This window comes from Trichosurus vulpecula, chromosome 1 (genome assembly GCF_011100635.1).
Source record: "Trichosurus vulpecula isolate mTriVul1 chromosome 1, mTriVul1.pri, whole genome shotgun sequence".
Taxonomy (NCBI): Eukaryota; Metazoa; Chordata; class Mammalia; order Diprotodontia; family Phalangeridae; genus Trichosurus; species Trichosurus vulpecula.
This window is the reverse complement of record NC_050573.1, coordinates 527,023,834-527,051,442: the sequence shown is the minus strand read 5'-3', so window position 1 is coordinate 527,051,442 and position 27,609 is coordinate 527,023,834. Positions and strand designations below refer to the sequence as shown.

General features: G+C 36.3%; 1 protein-coding gene and 1 pseudogene across 1 annotated transcript in view; one reads left to right on the top strand and one right to left on the bottom strand.

The window, feature by feature from the left end:
• Positions 1–3,105: 3,105 nt before the first annotated feature.
• Positions 3,106–27,609, bottom strand: part of LOC118833862 (cytochrome P450 3A9-like) — a 37,997-nt gene continuing 13,493 nt past the window's right edge. Inside the window, exons 4-13 of the mRNA XM_036741278.1 lie at positions 25,498–25,597; positions 24,410–24,523; positions 23,687–23,775; positions 18,719–18,867; positions 18,057–18,184; positions 16,737–16,809; positions 14,471–14,631; positions 12,417–12,643; positions 5,309–5,471; positions 3,106–3,977 (exon numbers count right to left, since the gene is read on the bottom strand). Coding sequence (XP_036597173.1) covers positions 3,882–3,977; positions 5,309–5,471; positions 12,417–12,643; positions 14,471–14,631; positions 16,737–16,809; positions 18,057–18,184; positions 18,719–18,867; positions 23,687–23,775; positions 24,410–24,523; positions 25,498–25,597 — 1,300 coding nt within the window. The 3' untranslated portion in view covers positions 3,106–3,881. The remainder of the gene's footprint in view (positions 3,978–5,308; positions 5,472–12,416; positions 12,644–14,470; positions 14,632–16,736; positions 16,810–18,056; positions 18,185–18,718; positions 18,868–23,686; positions 23,776–24,409; positions 24,524–25,497; positions 25,598–27,609) is intronic.
• On the top strand, positions 5,911–9,710 carry LOC118858730 (annotated as a pseudogene).

Genomic DNA, 27,609 nt, shown 5'->3' with positions numbered 1-27,609 from the left:
TTTTTCCTTGCAGATTTATACTGAGTTTTACTGGGCAGGTAAGCCTCGAATATAAATATCTAAGTTTGCCATCTCAAATATCATCTTTCATTCTCCCTACTCCTTTATAAAGGTGGCTTCTAAATCTTGTGATATGCTGACTGATTCCACACTACTTGAATTCTTTCTTTCTATCTGCTTACATTATTTTTTTTCCTTGACACAGGAGCTGTGGATTTTGACTATAATATTTCTGACAGTTTTAATTTGAGGTTTCTTTCAGGAGGTGACTGGTGGATTACTTCAATTTCTTCTTGCCTTCTGCTTCTAACACATTTGGCAAGTTTTCTTTAAGCTTTCTTGAATTATGATGTCTAGTATCTTTTTCTCTCAATCATGGCAATGAGAGAACCAAAGTTCTTAAATTATCTCTTCTTGATCTATTTTTCAGGTAAGTTGTGAGATTTCATATTTTCTTTTTTTTTTTTAGGTATTTGTTTTTTTTTTTTTTTACTTTTTGTTAAGGTCTCATGGAGTCATTCACTTCCATTCGGCCAGTTCTAATTTTCAAAGAGTTATTTTCTTCAGTAAGTCTTCCCCTTTTTCTAATCTGTTGATTTTTTTTTTGCACCTTTCCTCTATAGCTCTTGCTTCTGTACCCATTTTTCCTCTACTGATCTCATTTTATTTTCAAAGCTATTTTATCTATTTTTTTAAACTCTAGCTTTAGCTCTTCTACAATTTCTTGTTGGACTTGTGCAAAAGTTTCATTTTTCCTTGGAGCTTTGCTTCAGGATGTTTTGGGGTCATTCTCTTCTGTGTTTCTTTCTTGCCACAGTAGCTCTTTGTTGTGGGTGGAGATTCTTTTTTCCCCTTATTCTTTTAATCTATTTCTTCATTTTGCACTTGATACTAGTTCTGGCATCTACATATTTCTTAGTGTCATAAGGTAGGAGGATATATCTGGCTTTAACTTCTGTTCTTTTACATTCCTTTGCTGTTTTCACAGGTCAATCCGGGAGCTTGCAAGCTTTCAGTGCTCCCAATGTGGTGAGATACAAGGAGAGTCTATTCACTTCTTTCCTGATCAGAGCTATGAAAGTCCTTGACCCAGATTTGGGTCTATTGGCTTGTCCTTAATTGGAAGCTGTAGTAGATTACTTCTGTATTAAGCCACTCTTAGCCCATTGGAAACTCTGAAGGTTCAGAGAAACTGAACTCTTGGCTCCCCTTTAGGTTGGGACTGCAAGCTTACACATTTAACTAACAGCAAGAATTGAGTCAACACTCTGTTTCTGGGACCAGAGGTCCACAGCCATGTTCCTGGAACTTGTTCCTTGCTCAGTACAGTTAGGGGCCATGATTGCAATAGCTCTTCTCCACCCCAGAACTGTGACCAAGAATTAGGTACTAAGTGACAGAGATTCCAGATGGCATAAGTTCCTTCACCCAGCACTACTTCAGGGATCCTTTGGGATCTCTTTCTGCCCTTGTACTTCCTTCCCTGCTGCCCTGTCTCAGATATATTTCAGTCCCTAGGTTCTGGAATCCCCCACACTTTAAATGTTCCTGGCTTCCCTAGTCTCTGCAGGGCTCACTGGGCTGCTTTCCTGGGCTGTAAAATTAATTCACTGTGACTTTTTCTTGTCTTTCCTGATCAGAAATTGGTTTGGTAGATTTATAAATCTTTGTGAAGAAGGAATGGTAAGGAGCTAGACTCTACTGCTTCCTCTTATTCCATTATCTTTACTAGGTCCTCAGTCAATGATACCTTTTTTTATGGATCCTGAGACTTTATCAGCCATTTTGGCTACCATATCACACTATTCATTCATATTGAAATTTTAGTCAATTAAAATATCCAAATTTTTTTGTTTCCGATAAACCTACTATATAACTTAACCAATACTATCTTCTTCTGTGAAGGTCATTTTTTGAACCCAAGTACAAGCCCTCACATTTCTCTTTATTAAAATTTATCTTATCTACTAATATAAACAGAAAGGGTTTGGTGTGAAGTTTTGGTTCAAGCTTTTGGTGTTAGAAACACATATGAAATACCAGAAGTTTGTGTTTAACCCTATAGACAATGAAAAAAATACTGGAAATTCAACTAGGAAAATGGTCTTTTGAAAGTAACATTTTAGGAAGAATAATCTGGTATGCATCCAGAGGATGGATTCATGAAGGGAGAGATTCAAGGGAGGGACACCAGTTACAAACCTACTCCAATACTGCAACAACATAGGGATGAGATCGCATAGATTTACACTTGCATGGCACAATAGAATGGCAATGAATAAACAAATAAAAAAAAATGATTGCTGAATGGAGATGGTGAAAAAAGAATTAAACATCTTAGAATATTCCAGTTGGAAGAACATCTAATCTTTCTACCAGCACCATTTAATTGATCATTGACTTTTCTTTCAAACATTCAAGAGCCCAAATTAAATAGGTCAAGGACTTAATATTTATTGGGGGAAATTTTAAAGTATCAGAATTCCATTGAACCTGACTTGGACAGAAAGAATACATCAAGATAGGGGGTTGGGTTTCTAGTGGCTCCAAATGTTTTCATGTTTTAATTGTACCTCAACCACATCATATCCTTGGGTGAAATAGAGGCTAACCAGATATATAAGAGAAGTTGTTTTGACAGTTTACAAGATTGGGTATAAATGCTCTTTTTTTTTGCCAGTTTTTGTCACCTGAAATCAAGCCTGTTATATATTTGATGAATTGTTAGCATGAATATTTGTGTGGAAACTGAAGATACTTTTACAATTTGCATAGAGAACAAGAAAAAAGACAAATGTTGATGTTTATGGGTGAAACCCTGAATGGGTACACAACCAAAAGAGTGTGACTTGTGAAGAATCCCTAATACTGAACTCAATCTATGAGAGCCCAAGTCTTTTTTCAGGGATTACATGCAAATGTTTGTGGAAGGAAAAAAGAACTAACTGAACTGTTTGTCCCCTTACCAGTGCTATCAATGTTAAATTGGACTTCTATAGGAACATTCTGATCAGTTAATTGGCAATAAAAAATTAAGATAATCAAAGCCTACACATTACTCCTCCAAGTAAATAATATCAAAATGACTTTAAGGCATACTAGACATCAAGGAAGAAATTTCCAGAAATATCTTTAGTGGTTTGTAGCAGCATAGTAGTTAAATAATGAATATTAAATAAAGAATATTTTATTTTTCTCCAATTACATAAGAAGACAATTTTTAACATTCATTTAAAAATTTTTTGCGTTCCAAATTTCCTCTCTTTCCCTCATCTCCCCTCTCCCAAAAACATGAAGCAATTTAATACAGGTTATATATGTTCAATCACAGAAAACATGTTACCATGTTAGCTATGTTGTGAAAGAAGATACAGAATCAAAGGAAAAAGTGAAAACAAGAAAGTAAAACATAATGTTCTTTGATCAAATGCAGAACACTAAAAATAAGTAATATGCTCCCCACAATATTATTACATTCAATATGTTGTAATTTTCAAGGAGTATTGTTGATAAAAATAAAGAAGAGGCAATTCATGGTTTTCTCTATGTTTATCCATTGAGTCACCAAAGCTTAGTAATATCAAGTGGTACTAATATGGTGGGGGTCATTTCTTTTGGAATATGATCAGCTGGATCACTGCATGTGACACTTGATACCACTGAACATAATACATAGCTCTCAAACATGGAGGTGTCCAGAAGACCATCTGAAATATCTAAACACTCCTCTCCTATGATTAAAAAAAATCACTTCTTTTTTTTTGATTCATTAGGTAAATTAAGTTACATTTGCAACCCTAGGATTCAGGGTCTTTAGACTATAGAAGAGAAATCTGGGGCATGATTGTAGATACAGGTGAGTAGAATGAGAAAGAGAATTTCTAGTGTTGGTTTCTCTTCTTGGACCTTGGTACAGCCTGAAGGACAATGGGTACAGTTGGTGAAAGAAGAGGCTGATTACTCAGCTTCAGAGGAATCTGCAACAATAAAGAAAAACAATTAGAGTTCAATAAGCAAAGAGTACCCAACAACAGAAAGAAAGAGAAGTAGTTACAATTGTTAATGATATCTTATGGAAAAGAAGATTATACCAATGAAGAACAAACAAACTAGAACGCCATGCAAAGGAGTATTAGAGTGATATGATTGTAATTGAGACCCAATGTAGGTTTAACTTCTGAGACGGTCACAAAATAATCAATCAATAAATATGTATTAACTGTACACTTAGGTTTTATTAATATTGGTCTATTGTAAGATAGAATCAAGAATCTTATGAAAATTAAGAGATTTTATTCACTCCCATGACCTTTGACACTGCATATTTTTTCTCATAAAACAAAGGAATGAAAAAGGAGCTACTATACTTTGGCCTTCAAAAACTATATTTTTGTGACAAAGAATTTTGTATTATTGGTATTGTTATTATAATTAAATGACATTAATCATACACCCAACAACACTCTAACTGTTTCTCTCTTGGGCTTTGTTGCAAAAATTTGGCTAACAGCTGCTGTGGGGGTGAAAGACCAACACAAGCCCAACAACAAGAATGCTGCCAGCACAGGTTCTTTTGATCTGCTTTACTAAGGAAAGTAACATTAAGGGGGTTAACAATCTTATTTCAATCCAACATACAAATATCATTCACTTAGTTCAGGGGAAAAAGCCAGCACCCTGAATTTCAGTGCAAATACAAACAAATTACAAACATCAACAGACAGACATTTTCTGATTCAAATCTCAATGCATAGTTACAAGGGTTTAAAAAGTCCCAACATCTGGGTTTACAAGCTGGAGGGCTAGTAACTACAGCTGTCCAGAATCTCCACATCAACATGCCTCCAAGAGTGAGAGCTCTCAGCAAATAACTCTGTTCTATCTTTTTGTGCACTCTTTAGCCATCATCAAATGTCATCTGAGTCACTAGAACTTAGGCTTCTACTATTGGCTCTGGTCTTAGCAACTCCCCTTAGGACCCTGAGGGCTTCATGCCCACATAGGCTTAGCACCTAGTAGATAGGGTTTTGGGCCTGGGGCTTTGCACCTAGTAAGGCTCAATCAAAGACACTTAATTAATTTATCATTCTAAAACAGTAAAAAGTCCCAACTTAATTGATATTACAGCCTTCTGTATATTTCAATTTTAATAAGGTAAGTTAACTCTTAATAGCCTGCCCACAATAAATAGGCAAATTAGGTTGAATTAAATTTGTCCATGTGGCATAGGACAATTCTCTACTTTGAAAATAAAATCATCTTGATAAAAACCATCCTAGGTACTGAAACAAAAGACATGAATCCTCACCTGTGTCTCTTCACAAGTCCTAAAGGAAAATTCCTGCAGGAGTCGGCTAGTTGCAACTTTCATACTCATAAGTGCAAATCTCATCCCAATGCAGTTTCGGGGACCAGCACCAAAGGGCAGGTACATATAGGGGTTCATGTGCTCTTTATTTTCCTTGCTGAACCTGGTTTTTCAAGATAGAAAGAAAAAAGAGATGAGAGAAAAAAAAAAGAAGATCTAAGACTTGTCAGAAGAACAATGAATCTGACCTTGGAAGAAGTGCATCAATCAATCAATCAATAAACATTTACTTAGTAACTGCTATGTGTCAGGCACTGTGCTAAGTTTGGGGATATATAAAGAGGCAAAAGATATTCTTTGCCCTCAAGGAACCTGCAATTTAATGCGAGAGCCAATATGCAAAGAAATCTATATAAGGCAAGCTATATACAAGATAAATAGGAAATAATAACAGAGGGAAGAAAGGCACTGGAATCAAGAGCGGTTGAAGAAAGAGTCTTGCAGAAGGTCAGCTTTGTGCTAGGACTTAAAGGAAACCTGGAAAGTCAGAAGTCAGAATAGGGGAGGGTGTGCTTTCCAGGCAAGGGGAACAGCCACAGAAGATGCTTGGAGCTGAGCTGGAGTATCTTGTTTGTGAAACAGGTAAGTGACCAGTGAAACTAGATCAAAGTGGAGTAGGGTGGAAGAAGACTGAAAAATAACTAGAGGCTAAGGGCATGAAGGGTTTTGAATGACAAATAGAACATTTTGTATTTACTCCTGGAGACACTGGGGAGACACAAGAGTTTATTGAGGATAGGGGTTACCTGGTCATGCCTGCACTTTAGGAACCTCATTTTCATAGTTAAACGGAGAATGAATTGATGTGGGGACAGACTTGAGGTAGGCTGACCAACTAGCAGGCTACTATAACAATCCAAATATGAGGTGATGAGGCCATGCACTGGAGTTGGAACTACTTGTGAGGAGAGAAAAAAACATTTTTGAAAAACATTGCATAGGTGAAATCAGCAGGTCTTAGCAACAGATTGGATATGGGAGGGTAATGGGGAGAGATAGTGTGTAGTCAAGTTTAACTCCAAGGTTCTGCATATGAATGACTAGGATCATAATATTGCCAAAAATATGGAAAGTGGGAAATGGGTTTATGGGGAATAATAATGAATTCTGTTTTGATTATATTGAATATATTATATATTATCATGTATATATTATCAAGAAAAATCCTGGAGCAGAATATATTATGCTTCAGCTGAAGTAAAAATAGAAAAAGCAGGGGTAGCTATCTTGATCTCAGACAAAGCAAAAGCAAAAACAGATTAATTAAAAGAGATAAGGAAAAAAAAACATGTCCTGCTAAAAGGGACTATAAACAATGAAGTAGTATCAACACAAAACCTGTATGCACCAAATGGTATAGCATCCAAATTCTTAGAAGAGAATTTAAGTGAGTTAGAGGGAAAAATAGATAGCAAACTATACTAGTGGGGGGAATCAATATGCCTCTATCAGAACTAGATAACTCTGTCCACAAAATAAAAAAGAAAGAAGTCAAGAAAGTGAATAGAATTTTAGAAAAGTCATATATGATAGACCTCTGGAGAAAACTGAATGGGGACAGGAAAGAATATCCCTTTTTCTCAGTGGTATATGGCCCCTACAAAAAACAATTGATCATGTACTAGGGCATAAAAACCTCACAATCCAATGCAGAAAGGCGAAAATATCAAATGCACCCTTTTCAGATCACGATGAAATAAAAATTATGTGTAATAAATGGCCATGGAAAGACAACAAATTATATAAAAATCAATAACTTCACTCAAGAGAATGACAATAATGAGACAACACATTAAAACTTATGAGAAGCCACCAAAGCAGTACCAAGGGGAAATTTTATATCTCTAAATGCTTACATGAATAAAATAGAGAAAGAAGAGATCAATGAAATGGGCATGTAACTAAAAAAGCTAGAAAAAAAACAAATTAAAAATCCCCAACTTAATATCAAATGAGAAACTCTGAAAACCAAAGGAGAGATTAATAAAATTGAAATTAAGAAAACTGTTGAACTAAGAAAGAAAACTAAGAGCTGGTTTTGTGAAAAAAACAAAACAAAACAATAAAAGAGATAAACCTTTGGTTAATTTGATTAGAAAAAAAGAAAGAAGAAAACCAAATTGCTAGTATTAAAAATAAAATGGTGAATTCACCACCAATAAAGAGGAAATGAAAATGACAATTAGGAGTTAATTTGCCCAACTATGTGCCAATAGACCTGACAATCTAAGTGAAATGGAGAAATATTTACAAAAATATGAATTGCCGAGATTAACAGAAGATGAAAGAAAATACTTAAATAACCCTATATCAGAAAAAGAAATTGATAATAAGCCATCAGTGAACTCCGTAAGAAAAAATGTCCAGGACCAGAAGGATTTACAAGTGAATTCTACCAAACATTTAAAGAGCAATCAATTCTAATACTATGTAAACTACTTGGAAAAATAGGTGAAAGAGTCCTAACAAATTATTTTTATGATAATAGGGTGCTGATATTGAATTGGGAAGAGCCAAAGCAAAGAAGGAAAATTATAGACCAATCTCCATAATGAATATAGATGCAAACATTTTAAATAAAATATTAACAAAGAGTTTACAGCAAGTTATCAGGAGGATAATACACTTTGGCCAGGTGGGATTTATACCAGGAATGCAATATTAGGAAAACTGCCAGCATAATTGACCGTATCAATAACCAAATTGACAGAAATCATATAATTATCTCAATAGATGCAGAAAAAGCTTCTGACAAAATACACCACTCATTCATATTAAAAACACTATAAAGCATAGGAATAAGTGGAATTTTCTTTAAAATGATGAGTAGCATCTGTCTAAAACCGTCAGCAAGTACCATATGTAATGGGAATAAGCTAGAAACCTTTCCAATAAGATCAGGGCAGAAACAAGAATGTCCATCATCACCACCGTTATTCAATATGGTACTAGCAACATTAGCTTTAGCAATAAGGGAAGAACAAGATATTGAGGGAATTAGAATAGGCAATGAAAAAAAATAAGCTATCACTTTTTGCATTGGATATAAGGGAATATTTAGAGAATCCTAGAGAATAAACTAAAGAAACTACTTGAAATAATGAACAACTTAAGTGAAGTTGTAGGATATAAAATAAAGCCAAATAAAGCATCAGTATTTCTATATACTACTAATAAAACCCAGCAGCAAGAGTTAGAAAGAAAAATTCCACATGACTAATGTGTAAATATGTTCGTTCATGTACAGCCTGTATCAGATTGCATGACAACTTGAGGAGGAGGTAGAAATGGAGGAGAAAAAATTTGGAACTCAAAATCTTATAAAAGTGAATGTTGAAAACTAAAAATAAATTAATTAATTAAATAATTTTTAAAAATAGAAGCATTCCTGAAACAAAGACCAGCTGAATAGAAAATGTGACATTTAAACATCTGATTCAAGAGAAATATAGAAAGGTAAACAAGTGAGAAATCATGAGGAACTTAAAAAGGTTAATACATTTACATTCACAAATGGAAAGATGATACTGTAACTTGCAAGAAATTTATTATAATTTTAAGGTACTTAGAAGGAGTCTGAGGTCCTCTTCCTGCCCCTCACCATCCAGAAGTCATTCCCAGAAGTCGGCTGCTCAGAGACAGGGCCCCCAACTTTGAGGTGGATAACATGATTGGCCACATACGTTTCCATGACTTCCTCGAAGAATCAAGGGGCATTCTCTTCTCCCACCCTCAGGATTTTACTCCAGTGGGCACTACAGAGCTGGGCCATGCTGCAAAGCTGGCCCCAGAATTTGCAAAGGGGAATGCTAAGATAATTGCCATTTCTATTGACCCTTTCCACGACCATCTTGCCTGGAGTAAGGTTATCAATTCATACAAAGGAGACAGGCCCACAGAGAAACTGCTTTTTCCCATCATTAATGATCACAAAGGAGACCTGGCCATCACGTTGGGCATGTTAGACCCAGATGAACAGGATGAGCAAGACATGCCTCTGAAAGCTTGTGTGGTTTTTATTTTTGGCCCCAATAAGAAGTTGAAGTTGTTTATCCTATACCTAGTAACTCTGGCAGGAACTCTGATGAGATCCTCAGAGTGGTGGATTCCCTTCACTTGAGGGACTACAAGAAGGTTGCTACACCTGCTGAATGGAAATGTAGAAATATCGTCATTATTGTTCCAACTATCTCTGAAGAGGGGGTCTAAAAAACTCTTTCCTGAAGCTATCTTCACCAAAGAGCTTCCTTCAGGCAAGAAATATCTATGGTACATCCCTCAGCCATAGGTTACTCCAGCAAAGACCATGCTGGGGTCTGGCTAGGGCTCCCTTGAAGATCTCTACCAGAAGGGATGCCAGCCTGCCAATCATGTCTTCCAAAAGAAATTGATCTAAAAAAAATTTCTGGGAAAACTGCAAAGCAGTCTGGCAGAAACTAGTCATATATAAGCATCTCATACTGTATAGCCAGATAAAGAAAAGATGGGTTCATAAGTAAGCACAGAGGGTGATATCGTAAGCAAATTAATGAAGCATAGAAAAAATTACTTTTCAAATGTATGAGTAAAGAAGGTTTTATGACAAAACAAGAGAGAAAGAGGATCCCAGGAAGTGAAATGGATGATTTGGGTTACATGAAATTTAAAAGTTTTTGCACAAACTAAACCAATTCAGCCAAAATTTGAAAGAATGCAGAAAACAGGGGGTGGGGGGAATTTATAGAAATTTCCTCTGATAAAGGTCTCATTTCTCAAATATATATGGAACTGAGCCCAAATTCATAAAAAAAAATGAGCAATGCCCTATTGACAAAAGGGCAAAGGACATGAACAGGCAATTTTCATAAAAAAGATACCAAAGCTATCTATCGATATCGATAGTCACATGAAAATATCCCCTAGATCATCATTGATTAGAGAAATTGAAACCTCATCGTCTCTCAGGTACCACCTCAATCCTATCAGATTGACTATTCTGAGAGGGAAAAAAATGACAAATGCTAAAGGTAATATGAAAAAAAAGGTTTATTAGAACATTGTTTGTGGAGTTGTGAACTGGCACACCCTTCTGAAAAACAATTTTAAACTACACCCAAAGGGCTATAAAACTGTAAACTCTTTGATCCAGCAATCCCACTACTACATTTCTATTCCAAAGAGATCAAAGAACAGAGGTAAACCCATATATACAAAATATTTATAGTAGTACTTTTGTGGTGGCAAAAAATTTCAAATGGAATGGATATCTAACGAAGGGGGAATTGCTGAACAAATTGTATGATTGTAATGGGATATTATTGTGTTGTAAGAAATGATAAGGGGGATGGTTTCAGAAAAAAAAAAAACTTATAGGAACTGAAAGTAGTTGCCCAATTTGCACAGTAACAGGAAAATTTTAATAATGATGAACTGTTAAAGACTTAGCTACTGTGCTTGATGCAAGAATCCAAGATTAATTCCAAAGTTACCATGATGAAAAATGCTATCTACCTCCACAGAGAGAAATTCTGAATTCTGAATACAGATTGAAGCATATTGTTTCACTTTATTTTTCTTGCTTTTTTGCACAAGGTAAAAATGGAAATATGTTTTCATGACTTCACAGGTTAAATTAATTGATATTGCTTCATTCCTAAATGGATGGGGAAGAGACCAGAAGGAAAGAGTGAATTTAAAAACCAAAGTTTTAAAAATTAACATAAAAAATAAAAAGGAGATATACAAGCAAACATCAAGATCTGCCTTAAGAAGACAGTGGCAATATTTAAAGCACCACTTGTATATCTTCAGAACAATTCCTTCCTATTATTATACCCTATTTGTTATTTGTAATTTTTTTGAAATCCCAAACTAGGCTTGAAAGGAAGAAATTTCAACAGACTCTCAACAATCTGTTCTAATATCAATTTTATATACTTTGTAGAGATGCTAAACCTTAACTTCCTAAGAAATGAAATGAATGAAACTGTTGATCTCTTATTACAATAGCATTTCATTAAGAGTAAAGCTATTTTGGGCTGTTGGGTGGCAGAATAGATTGAGCCAGGCCTGGAGTTGGAAAGACCTGAATTCAAATGTGACCTCAGAAACTTACTAGCTGTGTGACCTTGGGCAAGTCATTTAGCCATGTTTGACTGTTTCCTTATCTGCAAAATAAGCTGGGGAAGTAAATGGTAAATCACTCCATTATCTCTGCCAAGAAAACCCCAAATGGGGTGGTGAAGTGTCATACATGACAACAACAAAAAACTTTAAATAATTCTTTAAAATCTAAAAATGAAGACAAGAGTAAAAGGAGACAAAGTGTTGATACCTATTGTTGGTAACTTTTGAGCCTTTTTATTGGTGAGGAGGTTAGCTACAAAGGACAGAAGAGATATAGGACAATAGCAGGGAGAGAAGGATCAAGTGAGGATTTTTTCAGGATAGAAGACTCATGGGCATGTTTGTAACCAGTAGGAAATTAGTACGTAGACAGGGACAGATTAGAAATAAGTATAAGAGCATTGATGACAGATGATAGATCTCTTAGAAGAGATAGAATCACATGAACGAGTAAAGGAATTGGCCTTAGTAAAGAATACAGTTATTTTATCTTGTGATACAGGCAAAAAAGAGGGGCTAGTATCAGAAGGCATATGAGTGATGGGAAATGAGGAAGTGGCGAAAAGGAGTTCACTGTGAATAGCCTCATTTTTTTCCTGGTAAATATGAGGGAAAGTTCTCAGCTGCGAGAGTGGATGGTGGAGGAGGAACGGGAGGTTCAAGGAGGGAATAAAATGTTTGGAAGAATCACTGCATAGAATGAGATCATTAATACCATTATCCATATAACTAAGTGGTATCAGAGGTGGGCTTTGAATTCAGGTCTTCCTGACTGTTATTGGACTATCATGTCTTCTGTCTGATATGCCCTAAAAATTTACTTTCTGCTAAGGGCTTAAAAACTTCTGCAAATAAGTGATCCTGTCACCTAACTCAGTGTTCTATCCAAACTGTTAACTGCTCATACTGAATAACCTTTTCTCTTATTAAAAAAAGTGTTTACCTCTCAGGGCGGAACTCCTCAGGCTCTGGCCAGTAATCTGGGTCACGATGAAGGACAAAGGGAGAGGCCATCACCACTGTGCCTTTAGGAATCTTCACTCCATTGATCTCAACAGTTTTCTTAGCAACCCTTTCAATCCTGCCAGCTATGGGAAAAAGCCTGAGATTTTCATTTGTCACCATGTCTAGGTACTCCATCTGTACCAGGGCATCATATGTGACTGATTCCTGGAAAGACAACAAATAGTTTTAAGTAGGAGGTTCTAAGTACTAAGTTGGCATATTATATCTACCTTTACTCACTTGGTCTTAGAATGGGTCTATACCAACTCCAATACCTGCTCACCAGATGTTACAGTATTACCTTCTGGAGGAAAGCTATAACAGTACTTTTACTATTGAACCTATGGAATGTTGGGATTCACTGCAGTGGTCATCATGCTAATGAAGTGATTCAAAACTTCTGAGCTCTGTCAAAGTGAGATTTGTATTTGTATAAATATTTTCAAAAAATGAGCCTTTTTGAGCCTGTGACAAAACTCTTTAGCCTCAGTAGAAGGAAGTTGTGCTAAGAAGAGTATTTTTCTTCTGTTCTTCTGGCTTGTCTCTTGGAACAAATCAAGCCAATATAAAGACTAGGATGGGACAAAATTTGCTCGGTTAAGTTTACTTTACATACACTTGAAACCTGAAAAGAGCCCTTCTGTGTCTTCATTGCTCCCCAACTTCCACTTCTCGTCATCTCTGCTTATTCATCCAAAAATAACTATTATCCTTACTCTAGAAGTTCACTATCAATGGTGGGATATTCTAGTATTATTTCACGACAGTTTAGTATTTTATACCTCCAAGAGACTTCACAACAGAAAAGACTTAAAGGAATGCATCTGAAATGGTGGAATTTAGAAGAGATACTTGGGGCAAAGAGGCTTTCCCAGGGTCCCTCCCAACAGATAAGTTACATAGTTATCAAATTAAAAGGGCAACTCTGATCATATCACCCTGTTCTGACATTTGTATATAGCTTAGGTGATATTAGGGGGCTTGGAGGGAGTATGGGAGAATCACTATTTAGCAGTCATCACCTATCTTCAAGGAAAAAAATATCCTGGCAATCTGCAAAATACTAGAAAAAATCAGTAACATACAAAAAGATCTGGTCCCAAACCAAGCAGAATTTGTCCCCATTCATTTGTGTTCCCTAGATTGTACTCAGCAACATTATATGTGCTAGGTTTGGTTTGCTAGGAAGTCAATGAGATCTCAAGAAATCATTTTACGAATTTATTTCCTCTTCTTCCTACTGTCACCACTCTAGCTTGGTCACTCATTACTCTTTGAATGGACTATTTGAATACATTCTCAAGGCTATCCCTTAACTTCATAGAGAAATGACTATTTAAGTATTCTCATAATGACGATTATCCTACTTGGTCCAAGAGTGACAGAAGGAGGTGATCCTGGTGCCTCACAAAGAGCTTCCTTGGTATGAACAAACTCCAATGTCCATTCATAAGACCTTTTGTCTTGTGACACCAGGAAGATTTTATAACTCCTGTTATCTATCAGTCACATGAGATTGAATGAGAATCTGAGAAGAAGGGCTGAGAGCCAAGTAGTGAACAAAACAAACAAGAGACAAGAAAACAGAATATGAAAGGATGAAAGGAGAAAGAGAGTAAGTGAGGACTAGAGAGGAGATGCAAAGTCACAAAGTTATTTAGCATCAGAAGAGATGAGAAATGAGTGCCACTAAATGAAGCAAGGGCCATGAAGTGGCTGTAGGAACAGAGGACAAGTGGGTTTTTCCAGTATTTTGCTAATAATTGGCACTAGTTCTTCAAATATTTCCTTCTCTGCAAGCAGAACTCCATGTAAACCTATGGTGTCTCAACATATCTTTGCCTTTTCAAAACCTGACCATGCCTTAATAATGGGCAAACACTCAGTCAGCACAGCTGATTTTGAGAAAACTTTTACCAGGAGATGAGGCAAATTGGTGAATAGGAAGTAAGTTGGGAGGGGCTGTGAATAGCTCTCTTCTCATTCTCTCACCTTGTTGGGCAGAACTGTATCTATCTCCTCCTGAAGTTTCTGCTGGAACTCAGGGTGGGTGGCCAGATGGTAAAAGAGAAAGGAAAGAACTGAGCTGGTAGTTTCATAGCCAGCAAAAAGAAAGATAATGGATTGGGCCAGGATTTCATCCTCACTCAGATCTGAAATAAAGGCAAGGGAGTTATTCAGACAAAGTCATCATACCTTTGTTATTTCATTCAGGCATATCACAAGAATTTAGAAAAAAGATATTTTACCTGACTCTCCAGAATACTTAAAAGAGATCTGAAATACATTCCTTGATATGATAAGAATTTTCCACCAAAATTTATTACAAGGCAGGAAAGAGATTTAGTCTAACTGGGATTGCTCAACCAGTTTTCTCCCATATCTGTTCTGTTCTTTCCATACACGTATCTCATCCTCATTTGTTATTTCTGGGTGTGATAAAAGTAACTTTTCATTTCAGGGAATTCTCTCTTCTTTCCAGTGCACTGTCATAGGACAGACATATTAGAAGGCTATAATGATAGTCTGGAGGAGAGGGGATAAGCACCTGTGGAAGGTGGTTGTGTATAGATTGAAGGAAATATGCAAGAGAGATCTTTGAAGGATATTACAGATTTAGAGCTGGAAGGGACCTCAACAGCCATGAAATCAGTAAACTGAGGCCAGAAGAGGTTAAGTGGCTGTCCCAAAGTCTCATAGGTGAGAGAGAATTAGAATTTAAATATAACTCCTCAGACTTTAGAATCTATGCTCTTCCCACTGTACACCACCTCATCCTACCTCTGATGGGCTTCATGAAGGGAAGGTGTCCAGAAAGTAACAATAAAAATGGCTTCATTTCTATACATAGTGCCTAGTGTTTGTAGATTAATTTTATACATTCTTTCATTTGACCACCATTACCAGACTGTGAAATTGCTAGTGCAAGAATGCTTCTCACCATTCTTCTGATAGGGCAGTTGAGGTACAGAGCAGTAAGATGACTGTTCCAACATCACTGAGTTAGTAAGTGGTTGAAGCTGAGACTGGAATCTGGCCTTCTGACTCCCAACTCCAGTTACCCCTTCACATAATTATGCTACCTTCATCAGGCTAAATTCTTGTAATAATGCTTAGATGCAGCATAGGAGAGTCTAAGTTCTACTTATGGTTAAATGAGAATAGTGCTAATTAAAACACAATATGAGAAGTTTGCTCACAAGTTTTATATTGTAAGAGAAACTTGTATTGTGAGATCAGTCTCTTTTTTCTTTCCTGTATTGCTGTTCAGTTGTTTCAGTCACGTCTGACTCCTTGTGACCCCTAGTTGGGGTTTTCATGTCAAAGATATCAGAGCATTTTTTTCCATTTCCTTTTCTAGTCCATTTTACAGATGAGGAAACTGAGGCAAATCAGGTTAAATGACTTGCCCAGGGTCACACAACTAGTAAATGTCTGAGGCCAGATTTGAACTCAGGAGGATGAGTATTCTTGACTCCAGGTTTGGCACTCTATCCTATGGGCCATCTAGCTGTCCACATAGCTGAGCATAAAGAAACATGGCCTAGACCAGGGAGTAGAGTAAAGTTATAGGATTCAGAGCTAGAAGATAAGTGAATGATCATCTGGGTGAATGTCCTTCTTTTGCCTATGACATGTAAGTCCAGACAAGTGAAGTGATATATGCAGGGTCACATAAGTACTTAGTAGCACAGTTAGGATAAGAAAACAGATTTTCTCTCTTGAAAAAATTGTGTTTTCTCACCTCACTATGCCACATTGTTGTCTTAGGCATAGATGAAAAAGGGACTTCATTGTAACCATGCTTCAGACTAACTTCACCATCAAGAATTCAAATATGATTTTGAAAATTGCCTTCATCTAGTTCATTTTACAGATGTCAAGCATCTTTCTGAGGTGGCTAGGTGATACGACAGAGTGTTGGACTTGGAAGTAAGTCAGATCCGAATCCAAATCCTACTTCAAAGTTTTACTAGCTATGATCCTGTGGAAGTTGCTTAAACTCTCTCAGCCTTTGATCCTTTATCTCTAAAACAGAAATAAGAATGACAAGTAAACAGAACTGTTATGAAGATCAAATGAAATAATATATGTAAAGTGCTCTGCAAATCTTAAAACCCTGTACAGTCATCATCATTGTCATTGTGGTTGTTTTTGCCATTTGGAATATCATCTAAGCAAATTTGAAATTTTGTCATACTTCCACAGATAATAGCTTCAAGATTCCAATTTGTGATTGCCCTCATTCATAAATTACCTTTATGAGATTGTGTCTCTGAATTTTTAGAAGTCTGAGAATCCATCATAAGCTGAAGGAAATCTACCCGTTGCTGGAAAAGTAATGGAAAACAATAGTTCTGAGAAAGTACTTGAGAAGACAGAAATGAACTATGCAAACAGAAAATTAATATCCCTACTGTATGACAGGCAAATGAAGATCTGAATTATTTGAGACATTGTGGCTTCAGCTCAGTGACACAGTTTGAATTCTATCCAAGGCATTTCCACCAAGGACCCTGGATGGTCAAAGAGACTGAGCCTCAAGTGAATGATATAATAGCTTAAAATCAGATTCCCAATTTGTGAAATATGATGTCCCAATCACCAGCCCAGGATTTGGGAATGGGAAGCATACCCTGAATAACCTAAAAGAAAATACTAAACATTTCAGGGAATGAATTCTCTTAAGCCTGACAGAAAGAAAGATAACACTTCAATGATTTGTAATTTCATTGATGTCAACACCACTGATCGTAATCCTACAATAATTTCATAGCTGGTTATTCAGGATCACTACAGGCAAAGAAATTGATCTCACTGTGGTCAACCAGTAGACATACTAGGACCTGGATTGGTCTGGGTAAGCAAAGATATAATAAGCCAACATACCCAAACTTGAAGACTTTGTAGCTTTTAACGGTCAGCAATAGGTTATAGTTTTCTGGACTGGCCTTCAAGAATTAAGGGTCATAGCTTTTCCAGAAAAAGGCCACTCAGAGGGGAAATTTGTGAGAACATGAAAAATCTTCCAAATGTGGGCCAAGAGTCCACACGGAGAATTTGAATATATTATTACTGGCACAATTGTAACTTTTGTATCCATTCTTATACAGCCTTTGGTATTGTTAGCAAGGCCTGTTTTGAGAGTGTATAAATAAAGAAGAAAGGTACTTTGTTCTTTCTTATGTTCCTGCTATACATCATATACTAATTTGCAATATAATATTGGGTATATGTCTTATCCCACCCTTGTGGTTGTAAAATATCTGAGAGCTGGGACAGTGTCTTTTTTCTCTTTGTATTTCCACAGACACAGATCACTCAGACTGGCCAATAGTAAATGATAGGACTGCAGAGTTAGAGCTGGAAAAGAGTTTAGAGAACACCAAGTGACACTTCTTCAGGTAACAGTAAGTCCTTAAAACAATATGACAATTGGAATTGAATAAAAATTATAGCAAACAAAGATGAACATCAATAAAATGAAACACAAGTTTTGTTTGTTCTATTCTGAGGATAAAGAGTACAACTATGTATAATGTACATATATTTTATTCTAAACATTCGAGAGACTTACATTTTGTGAATTTTTCTTTCGTTCTTCCTTTATTTTTCTAATTGATTTTGATAAGAAATCTATTGTTTCTTTTGGAAATACAGTTACATCCATTTTTTTTAACAAAGGAATAAGGAATGGAAAAATCGCTGAGGAAAACAAAAACACAATATTCTTATGAAACTGTAGAATTTTATGAGTGATATTATCACCTTTATTTGGAGTGTAGATAGGGAGATGGTACAAGAGGTAGAAATTGTAACATGGATTGCTCATTTCCTTTTCATATCACCAATTATCTGTGAACTGGTGAGGGTCAATGAAAAGTCCAACAGTGGAAGGGAATCTCTCTCCAAAATCAGGTGTCCTGTGCCCATCCCTAATCCTCTAGGTTAACTGCTAAGCTTCCTATAACTGACCCGGTCAGCAAATAATTCCCCTGAGGATTTAGATCACTTGCTGTCTGAAAGCTCTCATTCCCTAACAGACAGCAACTAAACAACAGAATCTCCAGAATTCCTCTTAATCCTCTATTAAATTAAGAGGGTAGACTGAAGGGCTTCCAAGTTTCTGTACATCTCTAAATCTATGGTCCAACTTGTTGAAGTTATTGAATTACCTTCAGGAATATTGGGACCACTGAAATTTTAATTATTTATTTCCGTAAAGAAGAATTAACTTACTTATTGTAAGTAAAAGCGGATCCAGAAAACTGAATTTAATTAACTTCTTGATTTCTCTCACAAAGGGATCATTTTGGTTATTCAAGGAATCAACATTGACACCAAATGAAGTGCTAGTTATCACATCCATGCTGTAGGCCCCAAAAATGCTGAAGAGAGAAAGCAAAAAAAGATTCAGAACAGGCACTGCATCTTTCCTCTCCTAATAAAGACATGAAGTGAGCCTCTAAACCCATGGTGTGAAACTCAATAGAAGCTGGGGTCACTAAACCATTCCAAAGGATACCTGTGGGCCATATATTGAAATTAGAAAAGCACATATTAATATTACTTGTACTCTATTGCATTTTTAAAAAATTATTATATATTTCACTATTACATTTATTGAGAGCTGACCAGGTTTGCCAATTGGGCTCTATGTTCAATCCAGCAGGTCATATGGGCCAGAGTTAAAAATGGTCAGTAGCAGCTACTAGGTGAAGTTTTTCAGAATAAATGTCCATTCTTTTCATCATCTACTTAGAAATCCAAAAAGCGTTTTGTAAATGAATGAGTGAATGAATGAATGATAGCTTGGACACTCATGGGACAAAATGCATAGCAGTGCTGATTGGTATTATCACTTCCTTTTTCTAAGGTATTAGAGAAGGTTAGATTTCCCTCATTTAACCAGGGTATATTTTCCTCCCCACAGTGTAATTACTCTCCACTTCCAATTAATAAGCTATTATTTACTAAGTGCTTACTAGTGTCAGGCACTATTCTAGGCACTGGAGATACAAGAAAAATGCAAAAACATTCTCTGGCCTCAAGAAGCTTATATTTAAAGAGTGAAAGGATACACACATACACACATACAAATATATACATACATGCATATATTTCAATATTTACAAGATAAATACAGAAGAAGTGGAAGGTGGCCACATTGGTGAAGGTACTAACAGCTATATCTATAACCCCATATTCTACTGGGTTTTTTAGATTAGCCACACTATCATTGCCATTCTTCATGTTTTTCTTTGTTTTTGTAATTTTATTTATTTTAATTTTAATTTATGGTATAATCTAAGCATTTCCACTAATAACAGCAACAACAACAACAATAATAATAAACTAAGCTTGCACATGAAAGTGCAAACCTATTATGTACAACTTGCTAATCCTTTTGAATATATAATAAAATTATCATGTAAATTTATTTTTCCCTTGGTTTTCCTCCCCACCACCCTAGAGTTGGCTACCATTAGACACATATGGGTATTTGGATATGTGTGTGTGTGTGTGTGTGTGTATGTGTGTGTGTGCGTGAAATCATTCTATACCTATTTTTATTTTTCAGGTCTTTCACTGGATGGAGATAGCTTCTTTCTTTATATATCCTTTGTAGTTAATTTGGATACTTAAATTAGTAATAATTTCTTAGTCACTCAAATTTGTTCTTAAAACAGAATTATTGTTACTGTACACAGTCTTCTCTTGGTTCTGCACATTTTCCTCTTTATTACTTCGTGCAAGTCTATCCATGTTTTTTTTTCCAACATCATCAAGTCCAACATTTCTTATAGCACAGTAGTTTTCTATCATGATCCTATATCACAACTTGTTCAGTCATTCCTCAATTAATAGGCATGCCCCAAATTTCCAGTTCTTTGCCACCCCAAAGAGAGGTGTTATAAATATTTAGAACATACAGGTTCTTTTCCTTTTTCCCTAATCATCTTTGGAAATATACCTCATAGTGTTATTTCTGGGTCAAAGGATACAAGCAGTTTAATAACTCTTTGGGCATAATTCCAGTTTGTTATCCAAAATTGTTGGATCACTTTACAATTCTACCAACAATGAATGTCCAGTTTTTCCAAATCCCCTTCAACATTTGTCTCTTTCCCTTTCAATCATTTTAGCCAATCTGATAGGTGCAAAATGACATCTCAAAGGTGTTTTAATTTGCATTTTCTAATAAATAATAAATTAAGAAATTAATGAGCCCTTAGAATGCAGGAAGAGATGCATAGTGTCCAGAATGAAACAGGTAATGGTCCTGGTGCTTCTGGCCATGGTCAGACCATATCTATAGCACTATGTCCTAAGTTCTGGGCATCATATTTGGAGAAGGACATTAATAAGCTGGAAGTAAATGATGTACAATGACTAGTTTGGTTAAATGATTAAAAACCAAAACTTTGCTGAAGGAACTAAGGATACTGATAGTTTAAATAAAAGAAAATTTAAGGAAGATACTAAAAATGATTTAGAGCATTTTTTCATATGACCATAAATATTTTTATTTCTTTATCAGGAAGCTGCCTGCATACATCCTTCAGCCAGTGATCAATTGGGGAATGAATCATATTCTTATAGATTTGTCAAAGGTTTTTATATACTTGAGATATGAGACCTTTATCTGAGAAACTTTATAAAAAAATCTTTTTTTCAGTTTTCTGCTTTCCTTCTGATCTTGGAAACATTAATTTTATTTGTACAAACCATTTTTAATTTAATGTAATCAAAATTATCCATTTTACCACTCACTCTGCTCTCTATCTTTTGTTTATTTATACATTATTTACCTGTCCATAAATCCAATAAATAATATGTTCCAAGTTCTTCAGATGTTCTTGTAATATCTCTCTTCATATCTAGGTGGAGTATCCATTCTGACCTTATCTTGGTAAGTGGTGTGAGTTATTGCTCTATGCCCAGCTTCTTCCACACTTCTTTCTAGTTTTACCTACACTTTTTACCAAATCTTAAAATTTATCTTAAAATCTTGATTTTTTTAACATTTTAAAATACAAGGTTGCTGTATTTATTTATGGCTGCATGTTGTATACCTACTATGTTCCATTGATCTACCTTTCTCTGTTGGGACCAATAAGAGAAAGTTTTGATGATTACTGCCTTCCAATATAGTTTAAGATCTGGGACTTCCTTTACATTTTTTCATTAGTTCCTTTGATGTTCTTGAGGTTTTTGTTCTTCCAAATGAATTTTGCTCTTTTTTTTTAATTCAGTAAAATATTTTTAGCAATTGAATTGAGATGGCATTGAATATATAAATTAATTTAGGTAAAACTGTCATTTTGGTCATATTGTCCCTGCCTATCCATGCACTATTAATATATCTCCATTTATTTAAGTCAGATTTTATTTGTATAAAATATTTTAAAAATATTGTTTATAAATTTCCTGGGTTTGTTTTGGCAAGTGTACTCCTATGTATTTATACTGTCTAGAATTATTTTAAATGGGGTATCTTTTCCATGTTTTCCTTAATAAATTAAATAACAATAAATTATTTTTGATTGACTAAGCCACAATAAGTGTGTGCTCCATGGATAAACATTCAGCAAAGGAGGTTGAGAAAAAATGATCAGACCTAACAGGAGGAGGACCAAAATTGAGAAGAATCACAAAACACAGAGAATAGAGAGCATTCAGAAAGAGAATGTGGTTAACAGTGTCAGATGCTGCTATGGAGTCAAAAAGGATTAAAATCTATAAGAAGTTATTGATTTGAATTAAGAGAGCAGTAATAGAGATGGAGTTAGTATGGAAGGGAAGCGAGAAGCACAGAGAGCTCCCTTTACCCCCAAGTTAGTCTAGAAAATGGATCAGACTTGTTAATGATTGGGAAATCCAAGAAGGAGAAAAAAAATGACTTTTCTCCATCCAGGTTGTAATAGGGAGACATACAAAGGTCTTTAAACACTTGCCAGAAATTAGCTCTTTGGAACATTCCATTGACTAGAGAAATAAAAGGAAATAAAAGGAAAATTTCTAAGAGAAAAAAAGATTCTTTAAAAAAGTACTGGGACATTGAGAACTCATGTAGGGTAGGGGAAGGGGTACTGAGTGACAGGTTGTCACCTCCAACACCTTTCTTGGTCCCAGATGCACAATGGACTGTGAAGGGACCAGGATCCAGATGTGAGGAACAGTTTACAGGCCCTATCAAGCAAGGAGGAAGTTCAGAAGGAAGAAAGAACAATGTGCTTCAGATGCAAGGAAAAGAGTTTGTTTTCAGCTCTAGCTTTTAGATCAATATGAAGCCTACTGAAGAATAATAATGAAAGGAATCTCAGCTCAAAGGGAAACCATTTAACACCTGGATGATAGTGCTCCAGTCTAGCAGCAGCCTATTGCTACTCAGATCCAAATACAGGTCAGGAACCTGCAAAGCTCAGACATTCCTGGTGAAGGGGGAAGAACAGAGGAACTGATTAGACTTTGCCATGGAAAAAAATACTTAGAACATCAAAAACTTCTAAGTTTGCAGAATGAGTTGGACTTTGGAGCTTGGAATAACAAAACAACAAATAATCCAAAAAACCTACAACAGAACAAACCCAGGTATTTCCTCCAGAAGTGTGGAGAACCTGGACCTAACATAAAGTCAGAAAATTGGAAAAAAAAAAAGAACAAACCAAAAGAATACCATAAAAAAGTTTTTATAGTGACAGAGACACTCAAAACACAACCCCCCCCAAAAAAATAACTCCAAAAACATCCACAAGCAAAGCCTCAAAGGAAAAAAATAATCAACTTGGGCACAAATTCAAATGAAATTTCCAGAAGAGATAAAGCAAAAGGTTAAGGAAAGACTTTAAAATATTTTTGTAATTTAAAAAGGTTATTGGTAACTTTGGAGACATTAAAAGAAAAACTTTATAAAAACCTTAGTGGAATGACAAATTTGGAAGCCAGATTTCATAGAGTTCAGAATATGAAAAGATAAAGAAAAAAGGAGGAAAAGTAGAGCAAACAGCTTAATCCAAGTTTTAGCCTCAGAGGGAAAGATTTCTTCATGTTGTCCTTTACACTTACTTTGCTAATTAAAAAGTCAACAGAATAACTTTATAAGCGAGTGCTTCAGTTTCTGTGGAAAGATGGCAGAAATGAGGCTTAAGCAAGTAGGGTGCCCTGTTGCTCCTCAGATTCCTCCAGCTGTTGCCCCGTACTTACTCTTTCAGTATTACAGGCTTGCCTTTCTCTGCTTCCTTCCGCATGTTCTTCACTAACACATCTCCATATTGGTTAATGATGGGAAACATCTAAATGACAAATGACAATAGTTATATGTGGAAAACCTAGTTCCAAAATAAACCTAATTACCTAAGCTTGAAGGAGCACAATATTTCATGAAAGTCATTTCTCTTTTAAAATGTAAAGAATTACTTATCTATAGAAAGAACAGTCCTTCTAGGCCATGTATTCAAACTACTTCATTTTAAAGATGAGGAACCCGCAGGTAACATGGTTAAATGACTTGCTAATGGTCATTCAGGTAACAGGCATCAGAGGTGAGATTGCTGATCAGGTTCTATAACTCCAGAGACTGTGCTATCTGTCCATTGCACCACAACAAACTAAGATAGAAAATATTCCCTTTTAGGAAGCTCAAACTTGTGGTCCTATAAATTAGGCTTTAACTATAAAAAAATCATTGGAACTTTTTTTTACTCTCCCTTAGACTCAGTTTTCTACTTTCTTTTTGGAAGTGGGGAGGCAGGGCAATTGTGGTGAAGTGATTTGCCCAAGGTCACACAGCTAGTAAGTGTGTCAAGTGTCTGAGGCTGGATTTGAGCTCAGGTCCTCCTGATTGCGGGGTTGGTGATTTACTCACTGCACCACCTAGCTGCCCCTAGACTCAGTTTTCTTGAATCTGATGAATGTCCATTGCTTTACCTCCTTGAGTTTTCCACTTGTAAATGTTGGAGACAACACTGTTCGAATCCTCTTCCATTGGTCATCTTCAGCAATTGAGATAGCACTCTCCAAAATCCCTACTGGACCAAAATTCTAGGAGAAAAAGGTAAAAGGCAAGACCATCCTTGTTTGAAGTGGTAGAACCAGAAGTAGAGATCGATTACACTTTCCAATATAAAAAGGAATTCTTTCTAATTATCTATAGATTGTTATTTGACCCTTTACAGCCCATGAGCTTTGGTGGTAACAGTTTTCTTTTCTGAATACTTAAATGTTGTGACTGTTTTACCTGCAGGAGCAGTTTCCAGGCTGTATCACTATAGAGGTTGTTTTCCAGGTTGATAGCTGGTTGTATTAGGCTAAATGGATTACTCTTCCTCAGGGTCTTGGGTGCCCTGTCCTAGGCTGTCTCCCACAGTGTCTGAGGTGAAGTGATGGTTGAGGTGGTGGTGGTGGTTGTGGTGGGGGTAGTAATTTGACCTGCCTGACACATATCACCTCCTATCTCTTCTTCACAGTTATTCTGGTTGGCCTGTAACACGTGAGATAATTATTTGACAATTGGTAGATATGGCCAGCACCTCCTCCTGAGGTTTTGTCCCCAGGATCATGACTAGGAATGCCTAGCCAAAAGCAGAAAAAGAGGATTGGGGGAACCTTCTCAGCTGATGTCTCCTTTGCCCATCTGTCTCTTTGGAGGCAGCTGGTCAACAGTTATTTCCTGTGGAGAAGAGGAGAGCAGGCCCATTTTTCACAGTGACCTTTCCCTTTTATAATGGCCCTGGGGGCTGCATTATAAGCAAGTCTAATTGTCATGGAGACATTGCTACTCCCAAATCTTTGGGCCCAAGAGATGTAAATGGGGCTTAAATCACCCAGTAAAAGTTGCCTTCTATCTCCAGTTCAAGTTTTATTGCCCTCAGCTAGGCTGTCTTGCCTGCCCTGTCTTCTGCAAGAATGGCAATAGTGAAGCTGGTGTTTATAAATGGCCTAAAAACTGTGTGATCCCTAACACGCTCAGCATGTTTTCCTGATTGCTGCTAGCTTTCATCTTCCTTGTAACTTACCCGACGATTGGTGAAGACAGAATAGCACTCTTTTACCAGCACTGATTTGATAGTTTCTGGGTCCATGATGGACAATACAGGTTGTCTGCCATCAAAAAACCTATAGCCCCAAATGGAACAAATTACAAATGTTACATTGTTGGAAACAGAAGTTTCAAGGGGAAACTATAAATTAATGGCCACGAGCTCACTGCTGCCTTATGTTTGCTCTAATTTGAGATGTGGGAGTGAGCCAGGAATCTAAAATAAAACTCATCTGGGAATATTTATGAAATATTTAGTGCATGCTTACATAAGAATCCTGGCTCAGACACATCCTAGCTCTGTGACCCAATGAAAGTCCGTAACCTCTTTCAGTCTTAGTTTCCTCATCAACAAAACAAGGAAAAATATAGCATCAACCTTAGAGGGTTGTTGTGAGGATCAGTAAGACAACATGTATAAAGTACTCTGAAAACCTTAAAGAGCAGATTCTGTTGTTTTTGTCGTTGATGATGTTGTGAGGTATGATGGGAGAAGGGAATAGCTTCATTGAGGAGGTGACATTTGAAATGAGCTTTAAAGAACGGTCAGGCACTCAGTAGGAAAAGGATGGGAGGAAGACATTTCAATGACAGCAAACAGTCACAGTGGCATGACAGTGGCAAGTGTGATTGGGAGCCAAAGAGTTGTCAGTTTGGCTAGAGAACACAGTGTATAGAGGAGACTAATAGGAAATGAGCCTGGGAAGGTGAGGTGGTAACATGCTAGAAGAGTCTTGAATATTGGGAAGTAGGTTGTGAATTTACTTTGGGGAGGCAATAGGAGAACCAGGAAGGACTTTTTGCAGAAGTGTGAACATAAAATGAAAACAAGAAAGATTATTCGGGTAATTGTATTAAGAATTACAAAGAACCGGCACAGCCAGGTGGCACAGTGAGTAGAGCACCGGACCTGGAGTCAGGAAGGACCTGAGTTCAAATCTGGCCTCAGACACTTGACACACTTACTAGCTGAGTGACCTTGGGTAAGTCACTTAACCCCAGTTACCCTGCCTTCCCCTCTCAAAAAAAAAAATAAAAAGAATTACAAAGAACCAATTCATGATAAAAAATGCCATCTACCCCGGAGGGAGAATGGATGAAGCTATTGTTTTTCATTTTCTTTATTTTAATTGGTTATTTTTGATAGGCTAACATGGAAATATGTTTTCATGACTTCACCTATATGATTGATATCATATTACTTGCCTTCTCAATGGGTCAGGTAGAGACTGGAGAGAAGGTAATTATTATGAACTCAAAATTTTAAAATAATGTTGGAAGTAAAAAAAGCACTTTCTAAAAATAAGCATTTTTTAAATGGACCAATTAGAAGGGATAGTGGAAGCAAGAAGAATCCTATCAGGAGGCTACAATAATACTCTAGATGAGTGGAAGTTAGGATGGATAGAATAAAAGAATTTGAGGGATATTAAAAGGTAAGAAAACATTAAAGTAGCAAATAATATGGTCAAAGCCAAGCATTGAGACAAATAAAAACCAAGGGGAGCAAGCAGAACAGGAAAATGGTCAAGGACTGCCATGTACAATAAGAGTGAGGCCTACTCAGTTTACTGAGAGTGAATAAGACAGGTAAATGGAAATAAGATGGTAATTAAATTGTGGAATTTCAACTCTAGATTTTGGTGTAAGAGAAACTATTAGTTCAAAGGTGTGAACATGCTACCTGAAGGTGGGAAAGGAACTCTTTGGAATTGTATTGTTTGAAGAGTGGCATGGTCAGATTATCTACTGAAATATTCCTTTGTAGTCAAATGCAGGGGATGAGTAGAGGAGAAGATGGGGAACTAGCAGCAAGGTCATTGAAAAACTTGGGAAAATTACTTGGGGGTGAGCAGATAATAAAAGTAAAAGTATTTGGGGGTAGTAGAGGAAGAATGATTTGGAAAAAAACAGTAATGATTAAAGAATATGCCTTCTCCATCTTCTAACCACGTCAGTAGGTGGTGGAGGGATTAGGAGACAGAGCAGAAAACATTTTAAGAGATATGGTATTTTCAGGAGAGTGTTGTGTTTCTATTAAATCAGGGAATTAGAAATCAAGCTGGTTTAAAAGTTTACAGATGTGCAG